Source organism: Prosopis cineraria, unplaced genomic scaffold (assembly GCF_029017545.1).
Source record: "Prosopis cineraria cultivar Desert tree isolate PC_DT_omini unplaced genomic scaffold, ASM2901754v1 PC13, whole genome shotgun sequence".
NCBI lineage: Eukaryota > Viridiplantae > Streptophyta > Magnoliopsida > Fabales > Fabaceae > Prosopis > Prosopis cineraria.
Genome location: NW_026555344.1, coordinates 2,634,183 through 2,645,023, shown reverse-complemented (window position 1 = coordinate 2,645,023; position 10,841 = coordinate 2,634,183). Strand labels below are relative to the sequence as shown.

At 33.7% G+C, this 10,841-nt stretch overlaps 1 protein-coding gene across 1 annotated transcript; it reads left to right on the top strand.

The window, feature by feature from the left end:
* Nucleotides 1-997: 997 nt before the first annotated feature.
* Nucleotides 998-3,815, top strand: LOC129291836 (transcription factor MTB1-like). The gene has a single exon (XM_054929383.1). It carries the CDS (start codon nucleotides 1,470-1,472, stop codon nucleotides 3,348-3,350), a length of 1,881 nt encoding a protein of 626 aa, XP_054785358.1. The 5' UTR covers nucleotides 998-1,469; the 3' UTR covers nucleotides 3,351-3,815.
* Nucleotides 3,816-10,841: the final 7,026 nt, after the last annotated feature.

Genomic DNA, 10,841 nt, shown 5'->3' with positions numbered 1-10,841 from the left:
CAACCGCAAAAACAACAAGTCAAAGAAATTAAAACAGACACAGTTAGATTTGGCCTATAACTTTTTTAAAAAAATATGGCACATCTTTTATAAAAAAAAAAATTATCATAATAACAAGAATAAAGATCTGAACCCTCTTTGGTGTAAATTCTCATTTTTGATACTTAATGAACAAAATTATCTCAAACTAGAAAAATATTAGTCATTGAACTGATTAAATCATTAAATCAAAACAAAAATATTAAAAATTGAAATTAATCAAATCATTAGTTCAAAAGATAATAATTAAATTTGGGAAAAATGACATAGAGGTTCGAAAAGGATTAATTAATTTAAATTAGATATCAAGTGTTAATTTTTAAAAATTTAAAAATTTATTTTTTAATTTTACAATTATATTGTGATGAATTTGTAAATTATTTTTCAAACTTTAACATAATTGAATAATAAAATAATTTATTTTTTTATTAAAATTTAAAATATAAATTATAAATTCATTATAATAAAATTATAAAATTAAAAATTTAAATTATAAATTTATAAAATTTAGTATTTAAAACTTAATTTAAATTAAATAACCATTTTGATACCTCTCACTCATTCTTCCTTAAATTTGTAGTCCGTACATTGAATATTAATAAAATATTTTATTAAATTTATCAAGACATTTGTTTAACTGACGTAGTTGATCCAGCTTCGATTGTATGATAATTAACAAGGCTCTTTCACACGGATAAACTTTGTCCAGTTTCTCTAAAAAGATCTGGAAAGCTGGAAATCGAACTGCGTAGCGGTGATTTAGTGATTAAGAGTTAAGATTAAGAAGAAATAGAAACAAAAACTGAAATGAATGTAAACGTTGCCGACTCGCTCTCAACATCCAATCTAGTAACTCTAGTTAATACTTAACCTCGTTTGACCTGACCATGGTTCAGTGTTTTGCAGTTACAAGTTAGATTAGGGAGCGCAATAAGCCTCAGGTTCTCTTCTCTTCTCGCTCATTGCATTTCTTTTCATTTCCCTCACAAAATCTTCACAATCTCCTCCTCCTCTTCCTTCCCTGTGTTACGAAGGAAGGAGGAAAATAAAAATATATATAAAGAAAAAAGCGTTTTCGTTTTCATTTTCGATTCCCGAAACGCCTGCTGTTTCTCCTCCTTTGTGAAATGTCTTTTGTTCCTCAGACGGTTGCTCTCACTGTTCTCTCGCTTCCTGTCATTGCCTCGTCCTGCTTCTTTTTGCTTTAAACTTGTCGGCGTGAGTCCAATTTCTATTCCCAATATAGAGTTGAAATGTTCGAGATCTAATTAGAGCCATCGTGACGGCGTTCATGTGGGTTTTTCGATTTAAGCTGACATGGAAACCGGGACTATTTTCACTGACTGGTGGGGTTCTTATTCTTAGAGGTGAGAATCAATCAAGGGGTTGAATATCTGGAGATTTCATTTTCTGGGGTGATCTTGTTTGTGATGGAACAGATGAGGATTGAGGTGGGTCTGGGAGGCATGTTGTGGAACGAGGACGAACGAGACATGGTTGCGGCGGTTCTGGGCACTCAAGCCTTCGATTACCTGGTAAACCACTCAGTTTCGAATGAGAATCTGTTAATGGCCATGGTGACAGACGAGAATCTCCAAAAGAAGCTGTCGGATCTCGTGGAGCGTTCAAACGTATCGAATTTCACCTGGAACTATGCCATTTTCTGGCAAATTTCTCAGTCAAAATCCGGCGAGTGGGTTCTGGGTTGGGGCGATGGGTGTTGCAGAGAACCCGATGACGGAGAAGAAGAGGGATTCAAAGGAATCCTGAGCCTTCGCGTGGAGGACGGGGTGCAGCAAAGGATGAGGAAGAGGGTGTTGCAGAAGCTTCACACGACCTTTGGCGGTTCAGAAGAAGACAATTACGTGTACGGATTAGACCGTGTGACTGATACTGAGTTGTTCTTTCTCGCTTCCATGTACTTCTCTTTCCCTCGTGGCTATGGAGGTCCAGGTAAGTGTCTTGCATCTGGTAAGCATTTATGGCTCACGGATGCACAGAAATCTCCAGTTGAGTACTGTGTGAGATCATTTCTGGTTAAATCAGCTGGAATCCAGACCGTGGTTTTGATCCCTACTGATAGGGGCGTGGTGGAACTGGGTTCCGCCAAGTTGGTCAAAGAGAACTTAGAATTGTTGCAGGCAATCAAATCGGAGTTCTCCATTGAATCCACATTCCCGAGGGCTAACAAGTCAATTCCGCCGCCTCATCCTCCTCTGGCTCCGGCGACGACGGGGAGAAGAGATGAACTCACCATATTTCCGGCCTTAACCGCTTCTGACAAAGTTGAAGTAGTCCCGAAGATTTTTGGGCAGGATTTGAACAAGGCCAACCCGGTTCGAACCAATCATTTCAGAGAGAAACTTGCTATCAGGAAAATGGAGGAGAGGCCATGGTTAGGTGGAGGAGGAGGAGGTCATCAACCCAATGGGCTTCATCCTCGCAATGGTGTTCCACCTTCAAGCTGGACACCGGCTAACAATGGCGTGAGGCAAGGCAGTCCTGTTGAAAGTTATGCACCTAGATTGTCGACGAGCAATGTGCCGGTTCTGGACCTTGTTAATGGGGTTAATAATTATCAGGTACAAAGGAAAGCGCCAATGCAGATTGATTTCTCAGGAGCTACTTCCAGGTCTGCTGTGACTGCTGTGAGACCCAATGGCGGCGAATCAGAGCAATCTGATGCTGACGCTTCGTTCAGGGAGGAGCTGCCGGGCGGAGGAGGAGGAGCCGATGAAAGGCGGCCGAGGAAGCGCGGAAGAAAGCCGGCAAACGGGAGGGAAGAACCTCTGAACCATGTGGAAGCTGAGAGGCAAAGGCGCGAGAAGCTGAACCAACGGTTCTATGCTTTGCGAGCTGTGGTGCCTAATATCTCCAAGATGGACAAAGCCTCTTTGCTGGGAGACGCCATCGCCTACATCAATGAGCTCCAGGCCAAACTCAAGGCCATGGAATCTGAGAAAGAGATAATACTTGGAAGCACTTCGACTTCAAGGGATTCATCAACGGAGCCCAACTTTATACAGATTAATCAAACTCGTCCACAAGTGGAAATCCAAGCTGGCGGCGACGAGGTCATTGTGCGGGTGATCTCACCAATCAATTCTCACCCAGTCTCAGGAGTGATCAAAGCGCTTAAAGAAGCAAACGTGAATGTCTTGGATTCAAAACTCGCTGCCGCAGGTGAAGCCGTGTTCCATACGTTCGTGATCAAGCCTCAAGGACCTGAGCAGCTGACAAAGGAGAAGTTGATTGCTGCATTTTCCGGCGAATCCAACTTATCGCAGCCATTATCATTGACTGGCCATTAACATAGAGTCCCATAGGCATGAATATGATACATAGAGAAGAACAAGAATCAGTCTCTGAAAGAGGTTGCTCAGAAATTTTGTTATACAGCAACAGGGGTAGTAGCAGTAGAATCATCTCTATTATTTTAACCAGGTAGAGCAGCAAATTTAAGTGTTGTCTATAGTTTTTATTTATACACAGGGTTATTAGTAGTGTAAGCAGTATTCCTGCAGGTTCCTTTCTTTCTTTCTTTCTTCCTCCTTCTTTCCTAGTTTAGCTCTACATGGTTAAAGCCTTGTTTTCCTTTTTCAGTTCTAGATGCTAAAGTTCTTGTATTCATCCAAGATCTGTGCATAAGAGTAAAAGTATTAGTAAATTCTTCAACTGCTAGTGTCACCTTAGAATCAGATCTCAAGTACAGTTCAGGCACTCAAAAAGATCTGTTATTTTGCCACCAAGAGTGCTTAAATTAACTGTCCTGAAAATGTAGCGGTCTTAATGCTGGGTTTGAATGAGATTGGGTCCGATCAAGAGATTTGGTGTAGTAAAATATAAAACATTTTAATAAAAAAATTTTTATTAATAATTTTTTTAATATAATCATTTTTATATACTTTTTCTCTGAATATAAATAAAAAAATATTTTTAAAAATTTATATTTTTATTTTAAAAAATAAAATTATAAAGTGCATTTTGATCTGTTTGATATTTATAATTTATGTATAGATGTGCCGGATATTTACTTATTCAACACTGATTTCCTTCAAGGAAGGGACAGCAAATTAATAGTGAAAGTCGTTTTTCTTGATGAATGGTGTACGCGGTTTCATGGATAGAGTTGCCATGTCATGTTTTGTCTTGCTTGCTTTTCGAGTTTGTCTCTGAAAACCAGCACGTGGACCAGCCCGTAGTGATAAAAAGAGGGAGTGGGGGAATTGAAAACATTTCATTAAATTTGCTCATGTGTGAATTCAGATATGTACGTTGTGTATACTGATATACAAGTATTGCCGTAACTTGTCTGGATGGGAATAAAAATGGTTTCGTTTTCTATTATGTTCTTTAAAATATACATATGGTAATTTTTCAGATGATACCTTGGGTTGTGCTTTTGTGAAGTACAGCATCAGAGTCTTCAAATTCTAATAAAAGGCTGTCAACTGCTCAAAAGTAACGTTTCTGCAACAGAAGGGGCAGTCATGGGGCAAGCTTTTTTCATGACTCAGAAAAATCTCAGCGTGAATTATTTGCGGCCATGATTTCTGCAAGGAATGAACCATAATCTAAGAAAATGTAGGTTTAAGATTCTCTTGTCAATTGAGAAATCTATTTTCAGCGACTGCTTGATGGCCCGCCAGCTTTTTAACGATAAATCATGAATGTTTTCAGTATAATCTTTCCATTCAAGAAACACTCACATACTATATATTCATGTGTTTTGAATATGATGATATAATGTTATATTTTCTTTAAATTATAATATGAAATATTTTTTAAAAATTTTGCTTGATTTAAAATATAGAGTATTAAGTAATTTTTATAATTATTTTTAACTAAACATTTAATTCATTTATTACTATTTTAAAAAAATATTGTATTGAAATTTTAATTATCATTATCAAAATACTTGAATATAATATCTAATAAGGATAAAATTTAACAAATATAATTTTTTTAAAAAATTAAAGTTTTAACTAGTTATAATACATGAGTATATATATATATATAACATTTTAAATTATCAAAACATATAACATCATACTTAATGATATGAATGTTAGAATAAAATGTGAAATCTAACTGTTAATTCATTGTGTATGAATCCTTACTCTCTCTATTAAAAAATATAAAATATTTTTTAAAACATTAAATATTAAAAATGCAATGAATTTTTAGTTTTTTAAGGTGTAATTATCAGCTTATTTTTAAAATACTCTTATTGAATAAATTACTTTATATTTATTTCAAAGTTAAATATCCTATTAAATAGAAGTAAATGTAAAAAGATATGATTAATTTAAAGACAAGTAACTATTTTATTGAGAGTGAGATTTAATTAAAAATGTTGTATTCCCTCAGTTCAAAAATGTAAGTCATTTTTAATCAAATCTAACCTTGAAATAAATTAGTTATGTACTTTTAAATCAATCATATCTTTTCATATTTATCCCTATTAAATACATTACAACAAATATAAAGTCATCATCAATAGGGCACTTTAAAAAAAGACAAATATATTTTGAAAGACTAACAATTTCTTATATTTTTTAATATCTAATTTTTTAAAAAATAATTTATATTTTAAATAAAAGGAGTTATTTTTTTAATGAAGGAAATATGACTTTTTTTGGGTTAAAACCCTATCCAAAATGTCTGACACCCCGTGCTTTTTCAAATTATTTTTTTAAATTTATTCTTATATTATTTAATATGGGCACGGGAAATATACTATATCGTTAAACCTTTTCCGCTTTTCATGTAAAAGAGGTTAAAGGCAAAAAGGAAAAGACGACTTTTTTTTGTTTTGTTTTGTTTCATGGAGATAACTACTTCGTAGTGTTGTTGGTATGTGAAACATGATTGAAAGTGTTCTAAAATTTAGATTCGAGTATTACACTTCTTCTAATACTTATTATAAGATACCTACTTAAAAAGAATGATGGTTCCTCATATAAAGCATTTGATGTAATATAATATGAGTAAAATCAAAAGTTTATTTTTTAATATAAATTTAATGATTTAATTGCTTCTCTTTAATTTGGATGCAGTAGTTAAAGTTATCTTGTAACAAACACGAAATGAAATATAATTTAATTGTGTTTGCTCTTTTTTTTTTTAATTTATTGTTTGGATTTGTTCCCAATATCTGAAGCAATCAAGAGAGGCCTTTACTTTGATGAAGCGCATGAAAAGAGGGGGAGAAGAAGCGACGAAAAGCATTGGTACTAATTGTAGGCCGTTGCTTTGATGTTTCAGGTATCTCCTCCTTCCTCAGAAAAGAACCTATGCCCTTCAAAGCGCACCGACTCAAGCAAAAACTTGCACCTAATTTTCGCTAATTTATTATTTACTTCCCCAGTAATTACAATATATTTTTCACTCTTCAAACTTGACGCCCCTACATGACAATAAAAATATCACAAAAGACTGTAATTATACCTAAAAGTAAACTTATCACCAAAATCATGATTTTTTAAAAATTCAATAATTCGTTTTATGTTTTTTAAAACTTAATATTAATTTTTTATATTTTTTGAGGAATAAATCAAGATATATAGAATGAACGAATGATTTTAAAGGGAGGAGGATTTAGGCTTATTATAAAAAAAAAAAAAAAGGGTAAGGAGGATTTAGAGCAAAATTGAAAATTCATATAATTTAAAAAAAATTCTAGAATAGAGTGGGGCCCATGATAGGTGGTCCAGAGAGAGAGAGAGGGGGGGGGGGGGGGAAGGCGTGAGGTCGCAGTCGCTTGCATTATGAAACGCAAAAGCGTTCACGTGCTGGCCCCTTTCATCCAATCAGTTTTGCCGTCCCAAACAATCATGTGGTGCATGTGTTTCCATTTATATCCAAGCATTTTATATTATTCTTCTTTCCTCTTTTCTGTAATAAAAAATAAATAAAATTTTAATGACAAAAACCCATCTTACATGCCCTTTTGTTCTTGCCCCAGGAACCCAAACAACAACAAGAGGTCATTTTCCTCTTTATTACTTTCTTTTCATTTCCATTTCCCCCATTTCTTACTATTATCAGTTCCCTCAACTTCACTTCCCAATCTTCTCTCTTCAATTATTTATTACCCTTAGATTTTATTTTATTTTTGTTTTTTATTTGGATAAAGTAGGCAAGCTGAAGCTTGAAAGTAGTCTACAGACAATTAAGGACTAGAGCATGTGCTCTCATTGAAACCCAACAATCCATTCTCCACTATATTAGAGTTCTTTAGTATTTCAGCACAAGCTTTGTGACCTTGTGAGTTAACCAAACCATCAATGTCAAAACAAAGATATTCTGATGGTGGAAGGTTCCCCGTAGTCCTTTGCAAAATTTTAGAAATTAAATTTTTTTGGATGAAGGGTGCACGCTTCTTGGTCTTCCAAACATATAATAGTGTATCCTTGCTGCTACTCTTCCCCTGAATGGCATGATTACATCGTGCTTTTCATATGTTCCAGTGAATGTTATTAGACACCTTGTACCAAGGCCATTTTTGGCACCTGCTCCTTCACTTGCATTCCATCTGAACCATTCAAGGCAAACCAAATTTTTCTCTTTTTTTTTTTTGGGTATATAGTTAAGATTAATACAACATAGCTAGACCTCCCGATCAAATTTACGATCTCTTTTTAAGTGAATAACATTCTCCTCTTTATTGCACTCACAGGACAGGTATTATGTGGGGAAAGATCTCTTCTAGCTCTAAGAGAGTTAGTTAAAATTCTCTCTTGGCTAGCTTGCTAGATAAAAAAAAAAAAAAATTCTTTACAACTCCTTCCAAGGACCACAACTTTGTTATTGCCAAGAAAATCATAGGCGGCTTTAACTAAAAAATTTCCATTGAAAGCATTAACCCAGTAGAAGGAATCAGCAATGCTTTCCTCAGGAGGCCTAATATGATGACCTTCGTCATTAACCAATCATAAAATTAATTAATTAAATCAATCATTAAAGCTATGAATCAACCTTGGCTAAGGTTAATTTTTTAATTAACTTTGAAAGTACTAGGAATGATGGGATTCCAAAATTATTTAAAAAAGATTAATGATGTATAAATACTTGAAAATACTTAAAATTAAAGTATAAACGTTTGCAAAAACATGAAAATGAGTTGAGCATTTAAAATGAGTTCAAATAGGAGTAAAATAAACATTTTAACAAAATTGGCACATCTATTGTGTCCTATTACATGTTCGCTGTGGCTTGTAGCACAGAGGCCATTCACTGCGGCCAACTATAGGATTCGCCGTGGTGCATGCACAATTACAGCACAGATTAGATAGCCATAACTGTTAGCTATTGGGGTACCTAATTTATAGTTTGGACCTCCAATTAAGGTGGTCCAAATGTCCATACATAGGTTATTGAATAAACTAACTAATAGCTCTGGTCACACTCTAATCCATAATCAAAAGAGAATCCTAGAACACTTGGTGTCAAGACAATCATTTATACTAAAAGCACCAAAATCAAATGTCCCCCCTCTTAAACCATTATCAATACAAACTTTATCACACATAAAATACATTTAAAACTAAACATGCATAACAATTAACTTGTATTCAAGAGTTGTAAACATTCCAATCTCCTCTAACAAGGCTTGCCATCAACTAGGAGGCTACTTAAGCTGGAGGTAAGATAACAATCCTCTTAATTTGTGCAACCATAACATATACCCACATGTATCACTGATCCTTATTCAAAAAGCATAAGAATTCATGCCACAAAGCTTAAGTCAACACCATAGACTCATGCAAATGTAGCATATAGTTAATACTTACAAACCCTTAGTTTTGGCAATAATGAGTATTCAATTATACAAACTAAGAAGTTATAGACTTTAATATTGAAGCTACGCGACTCTAGTCTCCATTGCTTCCCCGTAGCCTTAATCTTAGTGTTTTTTAAAAAGGTATTAATAAATGGGAGTGAGATTATACAATTTTAGCAACTAAGGCTTATAAATTCAAGTACATAAATACAAGCACATAAGGCAAGTAGTCACATTTAACAATCTATCGATAATCAACATGTATCATAAGACTACTGATCATTAATTACAAGTCATACAAATCAACAATGATAATTATGCATGATTATATGCGTTCTAGTCTAATTCCTTTCTTTGTATCTTCTAACTGAATCAATAGGTTATCAAATCATACAAGTCTAACTCATGCGGCCAAATTAATCCCATTCTCTAATTGTAAAGGGTTATTCGACCAAAGTATCTACTCCTTACTCCCAAACCATGAATTCCCCTTTCTTAAATTATCGGGGTGTCATGATTGCCCAACTCACAGCATCCCCTATAGGAAATCAGTGATTCAAGGCGATATGATCACATATGCCATTTTTTAGGAATAAAGGACAAAAATGCATTGTACTCAAATATGTCAACCATCATGCACAAATCTCAGTAGAGGCTACATCATGTAAATTTTCTAAAATGCCATTACTCACTCAGGTGAATTCCCACCTATCTATAATCATATAGCATGCTCATGTTACTCAATAACATTCCATAAACGTAAACTTAACTAACTTATCTCATAATCAAGTGTATACTATCAAGCCAATGATAAATAACTAATATTTAAATTTCATGCTAATATCACAAACTCATGCTTAATGACATATTATCATCATGTACATAAATAACTTTGTTCGTGTACAATATCATCTTATCAAGTCATGTATTCATACTTAATTTTTAGCATCATGCCATAAACATTCAATCATTTAATCACATACATACATTCTTATATGCATGCTCATAAATTCACCTGCCTATAATAGACACACATTAAGATTTCAATGGTCACAATGTCATCATCACATCATGCTTAATAACCACACACACTAAACCAAAACAACCATTTCATTTCATCATCAATAAACTCATAACCACATATCACATATTGCCTAATAATCAATAACATGCTTATGTAATCATATCATCATATTTATCACAATCAATAAAACATAAAGCTCATAATTACAAATAATAATTATTTATAAGAATTTAACTCCCAGTCATCTGTATCCTTGGGTTACCACCTCAATAGTACAATTTACATTTTAAGGGAGCTTCTAAAAAAGCACAACAAACTCTAAGCAGTAAATATACAATTAATGATTAACAAATAGCATTAATGACTAATCATCATTAATTAACTTTAATCACAGTTAAAGCCTTCAACCCTTAATAAGCGTGATTAAGTAAAAACAATTCCAAAACTCACTCCCATTAACTTATTTAACTTCTACTAAGCTCAATAAACACTATTAGCTAATCTTATTGCCTTAAACTTAGTTATTTAACATTAAGGTTAACTCTAAACCACTTATTAACAACTCTAATCACTGCCATCAATAAAACCCAAGGATTAAAAATTTAAATAACCCTCATTAGACTCCATTAAAGTCTTATAAGTGGTTGAAACTTGGTCTTAATTTAGAAATTACTCTAACAGCTCAAAGTAGAAGAAGAAAACATAGAAAAAGAGTAGAAGAAGAAAAGAGAAGACTTAATTATAAGATTACAAGCTCTATAAAGTCTCAAATCACCCCCTATAACAAACCCCAGCAGAGCCCTCTTGCTTCTCTCTTGGCCTCCACTCAAAAACCTTACTTTTATTCCAACCCAAGATGTTGAACTTGGATGTAAATTTTTTATGCATCCACTTTAACATATGGCAAAATCTAAAGACTCTTACTTAAGCCTATTAATTTGAGTCCAAAATGATTTAATAGCCTCTTTAGCCCCTTCTAAGCCTTATTTAAGG